Genomic DNA, 19672 nt, shown 5'->3' on the forward strand with positions numbered 1-19672 from the left:
AGCTTGTGTGCAGAAGGTGGCATTATTTGCAGAAGAGATGTTATTTAAGCTAAGTCTTGAGAGATGACAGAATTCACCATGCAGAAGCTGGGGAAAGAGGATAAAGATATTAGAAGACATGATGGTCACAGAATCTCTTAAAGCACAGTTGTATCAATGCCAACATCTAAAGCGAGGAAACTCCGTTTTCCTTGTTCTGAAGTCCTAAGCCATTAGAGTCCTTGCTGAACAGAATTGTAACCCTCGCGAATAAAACGGCTACAGTGACAGCAGTGGGCAACTGCCGCAGCCGCAGAGCTGCAATTACTCTAAAACTGACTGGGGTACAGAAGATTTATTTAGACAACCACTGGTGAAACATCGTAAACTTTGGGAAGCTGCAATTTTCTGACTTCGAGTTCATCCTTGTCACAACCTCAGCTTGTGTGTTTTTTTTTTTCCGGCCGGAGAGTAGAAATGCGCAGCCAGAGGCCCAATTAGCTTCAGATGAAGGAGGGCGGGGGGAGGGGTGGGGGGAGGTCTCCGCTGCGGATCTACTTTAGCTCCTCCTGAATCCTGCAAGGAGAAAACTTCGCCACACTAAACATGGCGCCATCAAGTGTCCTTTCTTCGTTTTTTCTCACACTCACTTTTTGACCACACTCAACATGGCTCTAACAGAAGGTTGCATTCCTGTGGCAGCGTCTCGGGACAGTTCTCGCGAGGCTTGCCAAGACACCCGCCCCCACCACCCCGCGACTGCTCCCGCCCTGCCTCGCGCCGCCGCCACCGCCGCTGCCGCCGGCGCGGCTCCTCCTCCGTGTCAGTTGTTGGGCTGTAATGGCGACTGGGCCGCCGCTGCCGAAGTGACTCCCGGGCGGGGGAGCCGGGCCAGACCTGCGCCAGAGGAAACTGCAGAGAGCCGCAGCTCAGAGGGTGGCTTGCTGTGGGGGAGGGGAGGCAGCTTTTCCGCCTCTCCTTCCTTCTCTGCAGACCGGCGGATCCCGGGAGCCGGTCTGAGGCGGGCACCCGGTGCGTCCCCAGAGCGGAGAGGCCAGGCCGGGCAGCCCTGGGGCCAGTCGGGGCGGCGTCACTGCACCCTCCGCCAGGCCCCGCGGGATGCACCGTGGGAGCCGAGGGCGGAGGCGACATTCTCAGGTGAGCTGTGGGAGGACCTGGCCAGGACCGCGGACGCTCGCTTAGCCTCTGCTGTCTCTGTCCGCGGTCCCGGGTCCCCGGCGGCGGTGAGAGGCGGGGCGGGGCGCGGGGAGCCCTGGCCCAGCTGGGCGTCCCCGTCGGGGAGCCTTCGTGGGTCCTGAGGCTTTGCTAGGAGGGCCATTCCGAGACCTGGGTTTTAGATCCCGCTGTTGCCGGCGGTAGACGGGATTTTCTTCCTCACCTGCCAGTGCCTGCGCCTCCTCCCCCGCCCCTTCTCTTTTTTGAAAGATGTGAGATACCTTTCGCCTTTGGTCTCCGGAGAAGTGACCCTTCTTCTTTCGGAGATCAGGCATATTTTGGGAAATTCCGGGGAACTGGCCCCCGTAGCAGGGATGACTAGTTTCTGTTCCTTTTTGGTGGGGAAAAACATTCTCAAGTATTAGGGAAAACTTTCATCTTCTGCTCCAGTCTGGCGGTTGCTGAATGTAGTCTGTCCGTTTATTCACCAGTGATGTAGGGGGAGATTTTAAAAGCTTGTACGCTTTGAAAGTTGTCAGTATTTTCCCCGCCCTCTTCTAAGTGGAGCCTAACAAGCTCAATGATATTTAGCTAATGTCACACATATGGGGTTGGAATTTGGCTGGCTATCCTAAAGGATAGGAAGTTGCACATAGGCATACATTTAAATGTGGTTTTAGTGTAGTAGCAAATCCTCCATGTAGGAAAAAAGGCATTGTCAGGAATAGTGATCTGTATCCACCTATGTACCTACCAGCTTGTTTTGTTTTGATGGTGATTCTTGTTTTGAATTTGGAAAAGTCGTTAATGCTTATGTTGCCATGTTAATGAAACCTCCTACAGCCCTGTATCTAAAAGGTTTTAAAGGAAAGGCTATCTTAGGCAGTACTAGTAAGAACTTGAAAAGGTTTGTAGAAGTAATGATAAAATACTCGTCATTTAAAACATTTCTTAGTTTAAAATTTTGTTTTTAAACAAGGCAGAATGCCGCTAATAACATGAGATTTTAACTTGGGGGATTGGTTGTTAGACCAGTGGTAGAAGTTACTTTAAGTCCATGGGCGTGTAATAATTAGTTTTGGTGCGCTAAACTGACCAACTCCATTCATTGTAATAAAAATGAATCTGAACCATTTGAACCTTCATTGCATTGACTTTGATGCTCTAATCAGAAAAATAAATATCAAGCTAGAATACATTGTATGTGTGGATAAATACATGTGTATCTCATCTTTTCCTAGTGAGTAGCTTGGGCTTGTGTTTGTAATGATGGTGCGTTATAATACATAAACAATTTCATACACATGTGGAAGAATTTCTGTTTCTCTTTAGATATATTGGTGTGTAGTGTTATGTAAGAGCATTAATACTTGAATAGCCAGCCTTCTGTGGGGTAGTCAGTTTTATGAGTTATGAAGTTCCTGGACCAGGTATAGAACCCGTGCCACAACAGCGAACAGCCGCTGCAGTGACAAGGCTGAATCCTTAACCCACTGAACCACAAGAGGACTTAACTCTTCTGTTGCCCATTTTGTAAACATACCATATCATGGACAGAAGAAAGATGAAGTCCCTAATGAATTTTGTTGCTTAATAGCTGTGAGTTACAGTAGGAGCAAAAAGAAATTGTTTGAAATAACTTACATCATTTTTTGGTGTGCTTCCACGTTAACTGTTTTATTTAGTCCTCATAGCAGTTTTGTCAGGTAGATTTGATAAATGTCCTAATTTTGAGTTGTGAAGATTGACACACAAGAAAGTTCACTTATTATTGTGACTGATGCTCTTATTTCCGCAGATCTAGGACTTTAAAATTTTTCTACATTTACTTTTATTGAGGTATGACATTGGTTTCAGGTGTACGAAATAATGGTTCCGTCTTCGTGTATATTGCAAAGTGATCTCTGTAAGTCTAGTTAATGTCATATAATTAGTTTTATTTAAAATTTCAGCAAGTAGTATTTTTGTTTGTTTTTAGGGCTGCACTCGAGGCATGTGGAAATTCTCAGGCTGGGGATCAAATCGGAGCTACAGGTGCCAGCCTACGCCACAGCCACGGCAATGCAGGCTCCAAGCCGCATCTGCGACCTACACCACAGCTCATAGCAATGCTGGATCCTTAATTCCCTGAATGGGACCAGGGATCAAACCCGCATCCTCATGGATCCTAGTCAGGTTCGTTACCGCTGAGCCATGACAGGAACTCCCTGGGATTTAGTTTTTTAAATCAAAAAAAAGTTAACTTTTTCTTTCTTTTTGACAGGCCACTGGTTCTTTATGTTGATGTCTGTTAGTTCTTTAAAAACATTAATGTTTCCATAGCATTACGTTAATTATTAAGATTGTCTGTTAACTGTTGTGCACCCAGTGCCTAGCACATAATAAAATAGTCAATAAATATTGGCTGACTAGAGAGTGGTCTTGACTAGAGAGTGGTCTTGGCATAATACTTAAACAGAAAAACCCACGTTAGTTTCATGGTTCCTAGGCACACATCAACTCTTAAGAATATACTTACTTCAGGGAGTTCCTGTCATGGCTCAGCTGTAACAAACCTGATGAGTATCCATGAGGAAGTGGGTTTGATCCCTGACCTGGCTCAGTAGGTTAAGGATCTGGTGTTGATGGGAACTATGGTGTAGGTTGCAGATGTGGCTCAGATTTGGTTTTGCAGTGGCTGTGGTGTAGGCCAGCAGCTGCAGTTTGGATTTGACCCCTAGCCTGGGAAGTTCCATATGCTGTGGGAGTGGCCCTAAAAAGCAAAAAAAAAAAAAAAAAAATCTACTTAGAATAAGCCACAGGTAGGTCCTGAAAACTTTATTGACTTTTAATGATTTGCTTAGGTGTTCTGGCAATAGGTATTGTAATTTAAAGAAAATGGGAGCTTTAAGACCCTGACCTGTTGTACTAGTACTATAATTATGGGCTTGTAATAACTTTAAGTCATTTCTTAATTATAGCATTGAGAGTTTTAAATCTTAAAGGTCAGGTAGTCCAGTTCCCACGTTTTATACCTAAGTAAACAAAGGGTCATATAGAGGAAATATCTCACCCATAACTGGATGAAGATTCTACTACACAGCTCTTAAGTCTACATTTGTTTACTATGTCAGATAATTATCAAATCAGAGGATACTTGTGAACAAATTGGCACTCTCTTCTACATAAGTATTAATTAAAAACTCAAAACAGGCCTCTCTTTAAAAGAATCAAAAATACTTTAAACGTAAAAATGATTCTTAGCCCTCTCCTCTATCTTTCGGACTATAAATTGGTACAACTGATCTTGGAAATTTGGCATTACCTATCAGAATTAAAAGTGCATATGTTCTTTGATAGAGTCATTTCATTTTTTGGAGTTTATCTTACAGAAATTTTAATACAAGATCACAAGAACGAATCCATAGGGAAGTTCATTTTAGCATTATTACAAATAAATGTCAATAACATTTTTAAATAACAAAAAGTCCTAAATGTCCATTGGTAGAGGAATAGTTAAAATTATAGTATATTATGCTGTGAGGTACAATGCATTTGTTAACAGATTGAGGGATATCTACTCTTCATGAAAAGTAGATGCGTGTATCTTTGAGCACAGGGACCTAACAGTCAACTTTCTGGGTTCAAATCCTATTAGCTGTAACCATTAGCCGGTTACTTAAACTCATCTATAAGGTGGATATAATTATAGTTCTCACCTGACAGGACTGTTGTGCAAATTAAATGATTTAATAGTTAAGCCTTAAGTAAGCACCTCATAGGTATTTTCAGTTACTATTATGTACTCACAAGGAAGAATGTTCATGATGTAATATTGAGTGAAAAATAAGTTGGATTGCTCTGGGGAATGTGATTCAATTCTGTAACATCAAACAAGTGCATAGGCAAAGGAGTGTAGTTTGATTTTGTTTTGATTTTGTATGTGCATAGGAAAGGCTCTGTAAGGATAGACATTAAACTATTAGCTGTCCTTATCCCTGTGAGAGTGGATGACTTTTTTTACTTATATACTTTTGCGTTGTTTAAGTTCCACTTTTATAATTTTTGAAACTTTTATGAAAAAGAAAATATTGAGGCAGAATTTGTCTTCTATTATACAGCCATATAAATGTTTTTTGTTTGTTTATTTGTTTTTAGGGCCTCACCTGTGGCATGTAGAAGTTCACAGGCTGGGAGTCAAATCAGAGCTGTAGCCGCTGGTCTACACCACAGCCACAGCAATGCCAGATCCTTAACCCACTGAGCAAGGCCAGGGATTGAATCAGTGTCCTCATGGATACTAGTCAGATTCGTTTCTTCTGACCACGAACGACAACTCCAGTGTATTTGTGAATATAGTTTTTCAGAGCTACATATTTCATCCACAGAATATCACATGATTAGATTCTATTTGAAAATGTTGTTGATGGAAAGTTAAAATTAATCTTTGAAAATTCCTAATAAATCTGTTTTTCTACTAGCTTTGTCACCTTACATCTCATGTCTTAATTTACAAAGTAAGCACATAGATGGTTGTTTCTTAAACTCAGGATCCCACACTGTGCTGTTGGGTACCTTGGAGCACCATAGTAAACTCACATGGGGACTGTGGAATATTTTTAAATTTTTGTGGGAAACAGTAGTATTTGACAGCTGTGGGTTATCTGTAGGTTATTTTGACATCTGTGGGGCCATTGCTCAAACTATTAGTTTGATGTAGTATGCATGAGATTGTGTTACATTCCTTTTATGGAAGTATGTCTTCCAAGACCTAGGTTTTGGGGGTTGCTGTGATTAAAAAGCAAGTACTGTGCAAAAATCAGTGTGAAACAGTAAATGAAAGTGGTGGTATCAAAAGTGATTTCAAAATTTGAGAAGTTATGTAATGTCTATTAGATGTACATGTCCCACTAATAAGTAATTGTTATTTAATCATTAAAATATTTCTTTTAATTTACATATCTTTTTCAAGCTGCTACTAAGTTACTAGGGCATAAATACTTATATCTTAACTACCTAATAACTGGAACTGTTAGGGTTTTTTTTTTTTTTTTTTTTGACCTAGGAGTACCATAAAAAGAGTTATTGAGACACAAAGGGTTCTGTGAACTGAGAAAGCTTGGGAACCTCTTGAACCCTTTTGACGAGGATACCTATAATTAAAAAAAAAAATAGATGTTTTCATGGGGACATAATGTACATAGATAAGTATAAATCTATATAAAAAATCAAATGAAAATTTCATTAAAAAAACCCATTAGCCTTGTTAATACACTCTTTTTTTGGGTTTTTTTTTTTGTTTTTCTTTCTAGGTTAGGGGTTCCCAGGCTAGGGGTCCAGTTGAAGCTGTAGCCACCAGCCTATGCCATGGCCACAGCAACACCAGATCCAAGCCGAGTCTGCAACCTATACCACAGCTTATGGCAGTGCTGGATCCTTAACCCACTGAGCGTGGCCAGGGATCGAACCTGCGTCCTCATTTATGCCAGTCAGGTTTATTAACCGCTGAACCACAACAGGAACTCCCACCCTAATATTTTCAATTCAGTTCTGTTTGTCTTTATTTAAAAAATGCTCACTCCAACCTACCAGATGGATTTTTTTTTTTCTAAATCTACATCATGGTACTATTAAGCTGCATAGTTGAAAACATCAGGCTACATGATCCCTGACTTCTAGCTCTAATATGTTTTGTTCTCAGATTAGCTATAAATGAAGTTAGACTACACTTGTGTAATAGATGCATCTCTGAATATTCGTGTAGTTGCTACACTGTTTTTGGTATGATGAATTATTTAAAATTCTATGGAGAAATAACTATGTAAAGATTTTTTCCAGATGAAAGGATGTTTTCATAACTATAGGAATCTGATTTATCTTTGATAAGTTTGGAGTTTGTTGATTTTTTAAAAAGTTCCTCCTGTGGCACATTGTGTCCAGGATCTGGCAGTTGTCATTGCAGCCTCTCTGGTCACTGCTGTGGCATGGGTTCAGTCCCTGGTTGAACTTCCACATGCCAAAAAAAAAAAAAAAAAGTTAACCACTTAAAGTTTCTGTCGTTGTAAGTAGATTTGTAAAAGCTGCTTTGCAGTTGTGGCATCTCTCCCTTTTTAAAAGTAGATTTAAAAATCATTCATGAGTGATAACACTGGTTACAAGTTAATAGGCTTCATTTCATTCATGATTTTCATGTCTAAATAAATAAAATAAGAGTATTTGTTTAAAAAATCCTTTTTAGTTTTGGTGTGTGTTTGCTTGATTTTGGGTTTTTTGGGACATGTCTGTGGCTTATGCAAATTTCCAGATTAGGGGTGCATTTGGAGCTGCAGCTGCTGGCCTACACCACAGCTATAGCAACACCAAGTCCAGCTGTGTCTGCAACCTACACTGCAGCTCATGGCAACACCAGATCCTTTAAACCACTGAGCGAAGCCAGGGATCTAACTCAGATCCTCACGGATACTAGTCGGATTCGTAACCCTGCTGAGCTGCAATGGGAACTCCATTTTCATCTTGTTTTATAAAGTATAAAATGTGTATGTACAGATATAACTATTATTTTTTATATGATGTAAGAAGTTTTCTGCTTACTGATGGTCAGCCTTTTCATATTATATGAAATAACTGTTTTTGTTTTTTTTGGTTGGGTTTTTTTTTTTTTTTTTTGCCTGTTTGCATTTATGAATTGGATTCTGAGACTTATCAATGGGGTCATAATTCAGCAAACGGGTCTGGTGCACCTAGTGTGTGCTCTCTCCTGTGCAGGACTAGGGATATAAAGAGAAATAAAACAGCCTCGAAGTCCCATGTAAGGGACAAATATGTAAGTTGTAGGAAGGGGGGGGGTGCTGGGGCGGGGTAAGAGAATAAGAGGGAAGATAAAGTGCTGTGACTCCACAAAGTGGGTGCAAGTGTACTGTGCCAAGAAGTCAGAGGCTTCAAGTGAAAGAAAAAGTTGTATTTGTTTCCCTAACAGTCTCTAAATTATCTAAATTACTGAATGTGGAAGGAAACTTTTCAAAAGTATTTTTTCCTGTTTTTTTCTTCAGCATGTGATAAATGGATCTGTTTTAGAAAAGTTAACATATCCACTGAAAAATCTGTCTCTTTTCCTGGATCCTCTCTCCTCCTCAGAGTTAACCAGTGTTAATGGTTTCTAATGTATCAGGAAAGCTTTTGTAGTGAAAAATTTCACGCTATAGGTCATAAAACAGACCTGACTTGGAAACTATAAAACACTTCTGTGGGGATATATTCCTTGAAATTACTTTAGAAGAGTAGTTAAACTAATGGATATTCAGAATAACTAAATAGTAAAGTATAGACTTACTAGGGTTTTAAAGTAAAACACTAGGGGTACCTTTAGTCAGGCTCTAGTTTAACTCTTTGTTTCATTGGGGACATTGTGTTCTTTGTAATCCTTACCATGCTTCCTATAGTCCCAACTGGTGCCAAATGTTACAGTTTCTTCTGGATTTCCTGGACTATAGAGGTCATCCTTGTGTTTGTGAAAGTAGTTGTTGATGGTTGTATTTTATATGTAAAAATTGGTGAGGCTAAATTTTCAGGTCTTTTGTTTTTGAATATTTTACTAGATTATGGGAATGTTGGTTATTCTGAGAATTTACATGACGCAGTATAGTCGGTCTGATTTAGAGCTGGAATGTTTTCTACTTTTCCTAGCTTAGTCCCTACTAAATTTGTCTGTTTTATATTGAGACTGGATGGTATTACTGTTGCAGGGTTGTTGTTGTTTTTTTTTTTTCTTTCAACCTTTCAGGCAGAGGTGGTGGTTACATAGGGTCTGATAGAGATGAAAGAACTGAAATGTAGCAAAAGTATGGAAAATACTCTCTGGGAGAGCCAGGAGAAAGAGAAAGTCATTTCTTTGATCTTTATCCCCAGTAACTGCACATAGTAGGAACCCAGTAAATACTTGAGCTGAAGGAGTCTGAGTGACTGAATGAGAGCACCGTCAGTGAATGTGAAAGGAAAATTTGCTGCTCGAAGATAAATGAAAATTATGCATTTCAGAATGTCATTTTAGGAGTTCCCACTGTGGTAGAGCAGGTTAAGTATTGGGTGTTGTTTGTGCCATGGCACAGGTTTGATCCCTGGTCCGGTGCAGTGCATTAAGGATCTGGCATTGCCATAGCTGTGGTGTAGTCACAGCTGCAGCTCAGATTCGATTCCTGGCCTGGGAACTTTCATATGCTTCAGGTGTGGCCGAAAAAGAAAAATGCCATCTTAAATCTTTTTTATGTATATGTATATACACACACACATACATACATGATAGGTATAGGTCATCTTTTCTCAAACTTTTTGGTCATCAAGAAGACACGTTAGGAGTTACCATTGTGGCTCAGTGGATTAAGTGCCCGACATTGCCTCTGTGAAGACGTGGGTTTGATATTGTGGGCTATATCTATTGATATTTATTGTATTAGAAACATTTAAACATTAATTTAGGAGTTCCCATCGTGGCGCAGTGGTTAACGAATCCGACTAGGAACCATGAGGTTGCGGGTTCGGTCCCTGCCCTTGCTCAGTGGGTTAACGGTCCGTGTTGCCGTGAGCTGTGGTGTAGATTGCAGACACGGCTCGGATCCGCGTTGCTGTGGCTCTGGCGTAGGCCAGTGGCTACAGCTCCGATTGGACCCCTAGCCTGGGAACCTCCATATGCCGCGGGAGCGGCCCAAGAAATAGCAACAACAACAACAAAAAAAAGACCAAAAAAAAAAATAAATAAATAAACATTAATTTATTTAAAACAACATAAACTCACATCATTAACACATTTTTAAATAAAAAATAATTATTTTCCAAAACAAACAAAATTAGTGAGAAGAGTGGCATTGTTTGACATTTTTCAAATCTTTTTAATGCCTGGCTTAATAGAAGACATCTGGATTCTTATATCTCCTTCTGCATTCAATCTGTTGTGATATCATATATCATGTAGTCTTTGGGAAACTCCACTATATACAGTCCCAAGAAAATGAGAATGAAAAATACAAATAATGTCTTGATATTATTACAGAAATAGTTTTGACTTTAAATAGACACCCTTGAAAAGGTCTCATAGACCCTCACAGATGCTTGGACCACACTCTGAGAACTGGTGGTACAGATGATAAATTTAGGGTAGAAAAGGATCGTAGAGGTCATATAGTATAATTACCTCTTGTGGATGTTTCTTGCTTCTGCAACTGGAGTGACAGAGGGAATGCCTCAGGTTTGTTTTTTGGGAATAATTATGAGTTGGCTTCTGGATATGATGAGTTTGATGTGCCTTTGAGATTTCTGAATAAGCAGTGGGGCTATGTGAGTTAGGATATGAGAGATAAGATCTGACCATCATTTCAGAAACCAGTAACATAGAATCCACGTCACTGTATTGTTCTTTGTCTCCTAACTATACTGCAAGCTTAACTTTCAGAATACTTTTACTATTCATTTAAGTGATCAAAGAGTTTTATTTTCGTGTCCAGTTTGCAGTGAGTTTAACTGTCATATTATAAAGAAGTTGTTTCATGTAAAAGTCAAAGCATAAATGAACAGTACTGCTTTGTTCAGATTAAAGTCAAGTATCACAAGGACTAAAAAAGAAACTACATTTGATAGGGTTCTAATTGTATCATGTAAAATATAAGTGAAAGCTCCAAACAGTGGCCTCAGAAATAAAAACGGTGTATGTGTGTGTATGGGAAGGAAAGGGGTGCGCAAAAGCAGGGGGAAGTGGGGGCAGGGACAGACAGCTAACTTCCAACAGTTATTGAAGGATGACTCTAACTTGAAATAGAAAGTGGAAACGATTTTTTTTTTCTTTTTCTTTTTCTTTTTTTTTTTTTTGGTCTTTTTAGGGCCCCATCTGCTGCATATGGAGGTTCCCAGGCTAGGGGTCGAATCAGAGCTGTAGCCTCTGGCCTACGCCACAGCCATAGCAATGCCAGATCTGAGCCACGTCTATGATCTACACCACAGCTCATGGCAATGCCAGATCTGACCCACGTCTGTGATCTACACCACAGCTCATGGCAATGCTAGATCCTTAACCCGCTGAGCGAGGCCAGGGATCGAGCCTGCTGCGTCCTCATGGATACCAGACAGATTTGTTTCTGCTGAGCCATGATGGGAACTCTTGGAAACACAGTTTCATTAAAGCTATAGTAAATGACATAAAACGAATTTAAAGCGATATAAATAAAAAGCATTTATAAATCAAATAGGATGCAACTTAAAAAAACTGCTTAATAGCAAACTTAATCTGAAGCCAAGAAGAAGTCTATATTTCATGAATCACCAAAACAGTCACTTCATATAAGAAGTACAAAGGCTCAGAGAAAACTAATAATAGCTGAGAAATTTTAAAGAATTATATTTACCATTTAACTTTCTCTCTTATTATGCAGGCTAAGAGTTCATAAAGAGGGAGAATGGGAAAAGAACAGAAAAGGTAATTTTTAGAGGGAAGGAGCCATAAGAAAACCTCACCTATTTCAGTATTTCTTCATCTCTAAGATAAATAAAAAAGAAAAAAAAAAGGAAAAGAAGAAAAAGATTTACCTGCCTCCAGATTTTCTCAAGAATCTTCAACGATTAATTATTCTCTTGTACATATCTCTAGCTTCCTCTCCTCTGAGATTCTTCCTGTCAGCATTTATACTTAATCAAGCCTACTTAAAACAAGCACAACCCAGCACTCTCCTCCACTAGTGCTCTTTTTCCTTCGCAAACTTCTCAAAAAAACAAAAACAAAAAACCCCAAATTGGTTGAATACTCTCAGTCTGCGTTGAGATACTTTTCAGTCATTATTCAAGCCATTCCAGTGTAGTTGCCGCCCCCATTTCTTCATATTTAGCCCTCACTAAACTCCACCAAAGACCTCTTCACCTCTAAATCTAATGGGCATTTTCAAATAACCTGCATGGCCTTTTGGCAGCATTCATCACATTAGACTATTCTCTTGAAACACTATACTATGATTTTCCACCTCCTCTCTAGTTCTCTTTTTCAATCTCTTTTGCTAGCTAGGCCTCTTTTAAATCTTCAGGTTCAAGAGGGTTTGACCTTGGGCTCTTTTCTAACACTACACTTTATCCCTGGTGACCTCACTCATGCCCAAAGCTTCAAATACCATCTATGCCAATGACTGCCATTATGTGAATGACCATTAGAGGCTTTCAGAGGTTTGAGAGAGATCTAGATTTAATTTCCAGTTCTATTAGCTGAATGACCTTGGACTAGTTCCATAGTCTGTCTGATACTGTTTCTTCATCAGTGCAATGAATATATGGATAGTTGCCTCATGAGATTGGAAATAATGTATGGAAAACAATGTCCCACATAAAATGAACATGGAAAATATTAGGTATGATTATTATTATCTGTTTTCTTCTTTATGGTCATCCCCCATAGTGTTAGAGGTCTTCAATTTTGGCTTCTGGTTTAAAAGGATTGTTCTGGAGCTTTAGAAGAGAGTTGTTCTCAGGTGGTTGGGGAATGGGATTAGTTTTCTCCACTAATACTTATCTTTATGAAATCAACAGTGTTTTGGAGCGTCTGGCTTCACAAAGTAGACTTGAAGATGATCTCTAGAGCTATAGTTCTCAAAGCTCACGGTGCATTGGGATCCCTATAGACTTTTAAAAATGCAGGGTTTTCGCTTCTTCTCAGACCCACTGATTTCAGAATCTCTTGGGGGTAGAGCCTTGGCATCTGTTTTTAACATGTTACCTAGATGGTGGTTCTTCTAGAGCTGCTTGAGAAAATGTGCTCAGGAGATAAGAACTCTGTAGCTGCTTGGGGGAAGGTGTTGCATGGCTGCTCTGAAACTCACAGTGGGAATGATTGTGAATGTAGCTATGAGTTATTTTGGAGAGATTATAGGTGTAAAAACTAGTTGCAGAGGTTGAGCATAGGGAGTAATGATTTTAAAGCATAATATTTAAAAGATATTTAAATACAAAGGATGTTTTCTGTGTGTCCCTATTTGCCATGCATTAAACAGTGAGTGGGTATGATGACTATGACTAAAGGTGCATTTTGACATGTTATACTGGCATTTTAAGATTCATGTTTTGTGGTTTATTCTTTTTTTAATTTTTTGTTATTTTTTAATAGTTATTTCTGTGGTTTATTCGTATACCTGTTTATATCACGTGCTCATTTTTTAAAAAAAAGAAGCCAAGCATATTATTATGTTTCACTAAGTGTATATTCATCCATGTATATATGTGTGCATCTGTATATACATGTATATTTATGATTATATTGCATATCTCTGTGGTAAAGGTCTATTATAAACATGTATACATATAAATAGTAGATATAAAAATAGGGGAATTAAAGCTGAGGAGGGGAGGAGAGGAAGTCAGATAAGAGATTATTGTAGAAAATAGAAGAGGGGAGTTCCCATCGTGGCTCAGTGGTTAACGAATCCGACTAGGAACCATGAGGTCGCGGGTTCGGTCCCTGCCCTTGCTCCGTGGGTTAATGATCCGGCGTTGCCGTGAGCTGTGGTGTAGGTTGCAGACGCGGCTCGGATCCCGCGTTGCTGTGGCTCTGGCGTAGGCCGGTGGCTACAGCTCCGATTCAACCCCTAGCCTGGGAACCTCCATATGCCGCGGGAGCGGCCCAAGAAATGGCAAAAAAAGACAAAAAGAAAAAGAAAATAGAAGAGGGAAAAATATAGAAGAAAATATATGACTGGATAAAACAGATAAAATATTAATATACTATTAATATTTGAAGAGAGTATGCCATATTTGTTTTTTAGAGAATGAGTATAAATATTTTCCTAATTTTAAGCAAATTTGTTTAAATGAGACTATACTAGTGAATGAAAGGATTGGAGATGATAATAGAGGAAAAAGTATTAGGAACCCCGCCTCCCCCTTTTTTTTTTTTTTTTTTTTTGTCTTTTTGCCGTTTCTTGGGCCGCTCCCGCGGCATATGGAGGTTCCCAGGCTAGGGGTCTAATCAGAGCTGTAGCCACAGGCCTACGCCAGAGCACAGCAACGCAGGATCCGAGCCGTGTCTGCACCTACACCACAGCTCACGGCAATGCCGGATCGTTAACCCACTGAGCAAGGGCAGGGACCGAACCCGCGACCTCATGGTTCCTAGTCGGATTCGCTAACCACTGCGCCACGACGGGAACTCCCGCCTCCCCCTTTCAGCTCACTTTAACCTGGGATTTTAGGAGAAGGGATGGTATGGTATGGGTTTTAAGAGGAGAAGTATATTGTTTCCTGATTGAAGTAATTGAATATGATCTTGAACAGTGGGACTAGACTTCTCATTCCATTTATTTCATCCATGTTAGGATTCTGGCTTCTGACTGTCCATTGGATCTTGGAAGTTTTGTTACTGGATTTCAGTATAGGTTAGAATGAATTTAGGTCTTTTCAGGATGGGTACTCAAAACATCACCATACTTCCAGAATCAGAGAACTTGATTGCTAACAGACACAGAATTCTTAACAAGGCAGATGTGTTTGCCATATTGTAGCCTGATAGCACAGGTACCCCTCTAGTGATTCCCACAAAGGATCTGTTCAGCTGGAGCTATACCGTTCCCCTCTAATCCAAGAAACACTAGGATTTTTTGTGCAGTTTAAAGCCATGGGTCTAGTTAGTCTTTTGCCTGAGTAGCTGGGAGAAATGTCTTCCTTTTTTTCTGATGACCACATCTGCAGCATATGAAGTTTTTGGGCTAGGGATTGAATCTGAGCTGCAGCTGCTGTAACACCAGATCCTTGAACCCACTGCACCAAGCCGGGGAATTGAACCTGCACCTCCTCAGTGACCCAAGCCTCTGTGGTTGGATTCTTAACCCACTGCACCACAGCAGAAACTCCTGTCTTCTCTGAATGGTTTCTGCAGTTCAGTGAATCTAGATGACAGTGTTTTATTGTTCCAGTTTAACTGCTCATTGCCTTGTTCATGTCCAGAGAGTGAATAAATGAACCCAAATACAGTTTATACATAGTTCTTTTTTTTTTTCTTTCTTTTTTTTTAGGGCCGCACCCTGACTTGTACTCTGAAAACCGTAAGACATCAATGAAAGAAATTAAAGACACAAATAAATGGAAAGATATATACCATGTTCATGGATTGGAAGAAATAGTATTATTTTAAAAAGTCCATGCTACTCAAAATAATCTACAGATTCAGTGCAGTCACTGTCAGAATGCCCATGGTATTTTTTTTACACAACTAGAGCAAATAATCCTACAATTTGTATGGAACCGGAAAGATAACAGTTTTGAAAGATTAGATTCCCTTCTTTCTATGAAGAGATTTTTTTCATTGTATTTATTCCTCAGTGACTCTTTTTTTCTATTATTATAGAAAATGGTCATATTTTACATATATTCTTATGTGAAGAATGGATGAAAATACATTCTATTAATAACACTCATTGGGCCTGGAATAACCAGGGATTTTGAAAGGTGTATTATTGAAAAATTGAGGTGCTTCATGAGACTAGACGTATTATAGAACTGAATTGAAATTATAGGTATAAACCTAAACCAGGATATAATTTTTTTTTATTACTCATGAATTTATCAAATCTGTAGTTGTATAATGATCATAACAATCCACTTTCACAGGATTTCCATCCCACAGCCCAAGCACATCCCCCCACCCACCAGGATATAATTATTTCATGTTATCTGAAAATACTTTGAAATATAATATACATTGAAAAAGTATATAAGTTTACAGTTTGATAAAGTGTTGTAAACTGAGCATACCCACACAATCACCCAAATCAATAGACAATACTATTAGTACTTCAGAAGCCCTTCCTTGCTTCATTCTAATCACGCCCCAAAAAACTCACATGTGTAATGACCGTCCTTACTTCTAAAACAATGGACTGCTTTTGCCTGTTTGATACTTAAAAAATGGAATTATGGGAGATCCTATTGTGGCGCAGTGGAAATGAATCCACCTAGGAACCATGAGGTTGTGGGTTCGATCCCTGCCATTGCTCAGTGGGTTAAGCTGTATTGTAGGTCGCAGACATGGCTTGGATCTGATGTTTCTGTGGCGTGGCGTAGGCTAGCAGCTGTAGCTCCAATTCGTCCTCTAGCCTGGAAACCTCCATATGCTGCAGATGATGTTTCTCTTTGAGTCATGATATAATTTCTCTCTCTCACTCTCTTTTTTTTTTTTTGAAACAGAGAAAAGTTTATTGTAGGGCCAGGCAAAGAGCATCTGTGGCTCATGCTTAAAAGACCCAAACTCTAGTTTTTTTCTTTTTTTAAATTTTTAAAAAATTGTAAGATACACATAACATAAAGTTGACCTTTTATCTTTTTTTCTGTGTACAGTTTAGTAGTATTAAGTATTGTTGTTCATTCATCATAACCACCCATCTCTAGAACTCTTTCATCTTGCAAAACCGAAATTCTGTAGTCATTAAACAATGACTCTATTTTCCTTTTCTCCAAGCCCCCGTTACTTTCTGTCCTCATGATTTTGACTGCTCTAGGTACCTCATATAGTATTTGTCCTTGTAACTAGCTTATTTCACTTAGCATAATGTTCTCAAGGTTCATTTATTATAGTGTATGTGAAAATTTCCCTCCTCTTTAAGGCCGAATGTATACAGCACATTTGACTTTTCTTTTGTTGATGGACACTTTGGTCGCTTCTGCCTTTTTTTTTTTTTTTGGTTGGCATGTGAAAGTTTGCAGGCTAGAAATCAAACCCATACCACAGCTGTAACCAGAGCTACAGCAGTGACAATGCCAGATCTTTAACCTGCTGAGCTGCAAGGGAACTCTTCATCTTTTGATTATTTGGACAGTGCTGTGAACATGAATATATATCCAAATCTTTTTAAGACTCTGCTTTCAATTCTTTGGTTCTGGACCGTATTATAATTTTATTTTTAATTTTTTGAGGAACTGCCCTTCTCTTTTCCATAGCAGCTGTACCATTTTCCATTCCCACAAACAGTGTCCAAGAGTTCCAATTTCTCCATATTTTAGTCAACACCTTTTTTGAGGGGGTTGTTTTTTTTGGTAGTAGCCATCCTAGTTTGTGTGAGGTACATGATATAATTTTTAATGGTTTAGTTTTTTAAGCAAAAATAAAGTTATTAGATTATCAGGAACTCTTGAGAGGTTATAAAGCTAACTTTTAGAGATGACAGAATTCTGGCTTTCACAAAAGGCAAGATAAGTTTTTTTCACTAATATTTTAATATTGATTTTGAGTAAATGATGATGATGTGGTTGCAGGTAAATTGGCAGGATGAGGAGCAGCAAATCAAAAGAGGTGCCTTTACCAAATCCAAGGAACTCTCAAAGCACGGATACTCTTCAAGGTATGATTTGTTTTTTTAAAAAATGAACTTAATGCTTTATTTAGGCATATGCCTAAAAATCTGGGCTAATCAGTGCATGAAAATTATACATATGCTTTGATTTATAAGCAAGTGGATAAATAATCTTTAAAATTCAATTTTGTTTTAAATATTTAAAATACCTTGCCTTCTAAGGCTCTCAGTAGTAAACTGTTTTGTAAAGGAGACTGTCCTTTAAAAAAAAAAAATCACTTTGTGTAAAATTAGTCGTATATGGTAGCTTACAAATCCTGACTTAAAGTCAATAAATGGTATCATGTAGCTCCCAATGTAGTTACAGATCTATAGTACACAGATAACAAAAATAATAGTCTCATTGAACTCTTTTTTTCTTTTAATGACGTATTTGGGGTAACTATAATTTAGGGCATGGTATGTATACTTTTTAGGGCTGCACCATGGTGTATGGAAGTTCCCAGGCTAGGGGTGAATTGGAGCTATAGCTGCTGGCCTTTGCCTCAGCCACAGCAATGGCCAGATCCGATCCGCGTCTGTCACCTACACCACAGCTCACAGCATCGCCGGATCCTTAACTCACTGAGCAAGGCCAGGGATTGAACCTGCATCCTCATGCACATTAGTTGGATTCATTTCTACTGTACTACAGCGGGAACTCCAGGGCTTGATATTTTTTGAAGGACATTGACAAACTGAAGTACATCTCAAGCAAGATTATTGGGTTTGTGAGGGATTTGAAAATCATGTCACATGAGGAACATTTGGAAGAAACGAAAATATTTATCCTAGAGAAGGATGATTCAAGGTAAATATATGGGCTTATAGTCCTTGAAGGGCTATTATCTGATAGATTAAATAAATGTTACCTTTGTTTCTACTGTTATATCAAAGGTGGGGGTAGTTTTCTAATATTTTCATATTATAATATGAAATAGAGTATAATACAAGATTTTGTATTTGTTCAGCTCATTGGGATAAACTGAGGATATTGCTTATTGATGGAGATGTCTGATGGGCGTGTATGTGGGGATGTTAGTCCAGTTGTCCTAAGGACTAATGGGATCAGTGTCTAATACAACTCTAAACCATGTATTGGGAATCTTGCCTTTACTGGGTGGGAGAGAAATCATGTTTTGGTTCGATATAATAAAGTGCTTGCTGAGGAATAGTTCCGCCTAATAAGGTGGTTCTTAAACTTTTGAGTGCATTGGGACCTTATTAAAATGCAGATTCCAAGATACACTTCAGAGCTTCTAATTCAGTAAATATTAATGTTGCCCAGCAGATGTAACTACGACATGGGATGCACTTTCTCAGACCAAGGCTGCTGTAAGTAGTTACAGGTTCCATTTATTTCTTTCTGATTTAAAATTGATTTCCTGTTATGATTGAATAGATCCAAGATTAAAATTTTTTTCTACAGTGCTTTTTGATAAGAAAATAAAGTTAGAAATTTCAGTAAGAAGTTATTTACTATATATGTCAAAATGAACATTAATGATAACTATTTTTTTTGGTCTTTTTAGGGCCACATCCTCAGCATATGGACGTTCCCAGGCTAGGGATCAAATCAGAGCTGTAGCCACTGCCATATGCCACAGCCACAGCAGTGCCAGATCCGAGCCGCATCTGTGACCTATACCACAGCTCATGGCAACGCCAGATCCTTAACCCACCGAGCAAGGCCAGGGATTGAACCTTTGTCCTCATGGATACTAATCAAATCATTTCCGCTGAGCCACCACGAAACTCCAATGACAACTATTAAATAGAGAAGCAGTAAATAAGTTATCATGAACATTAATACTATGGCACATAAAATCTTCAAATAATTTGTTATTCTTTAATAAATTTGCTCATTTGGTGTGTTGAGATGAAGTTTAAAACATAGCATGTATTTGAGAATGTGAGGCTGTATCTATATAGAAGGCTCAGGGTCAGAGAGGAAATGAAAGGAGCAGCTTTTCCCTGAGTGGACTGTGAGTTACCTCCTCTTTTTTGTGTCAGTGATAGTCTCTTTTCTCTTAGCACTGCTGAAGGGAAATGATTATGGGCAACTCTTCTCATTTGTGTTCTGTCCAATCATGTCTGGAGTTTAGGAATCCAGATTTGACAAGTGACGCATAGCTCCTTCAAAGAGAGGCACTTTGCTTTTTCATTTGCTCTCTAGGCAAATTACTTTTTTAGTATAC

At 39.0% G+C, this 19672-nt stretch overlaps 1 protein-coding gene across 1 annotated transcript in view; it reads left to right on the forward strand.

Moving 5' to 3' along the window:
* Positions 1007 to 19672, forward strand: part of CEP350 (centrosomal protein 350) — a 154187-nt gene continuing 135521 nt past the window's right edge. The window contains 3 exon segments of the mRNA XM_021063750.1: positions 1007 to 1137; positions 17398 to 17483; positions 18763 to 18809. Of these exon segments, the coding sequence (XP_020919409.1) occupies positions 17411 to 17483; positions 18763 to 18809 (120 nt within the window). The 5' untranslated portion in view covers positions 1007 to 1137; positions 17398 to 17410.

The sequence above is a fragment of the Sus scrofa genome, chromosome 9 (assembly GCF_000003025.6).
Source record: "Sus scrofa isolate TJ Tabasco breed Duroc chromosome 9, Sscrofa11.1, whole genome shotgun sequence".
In the NCBI taxonomy this organism is placed as follows: Eukaryota; Metazoa; Chordata; class Mammalia; order Artiodactyla; family Suidae; genus Sus; species Sus scrofa.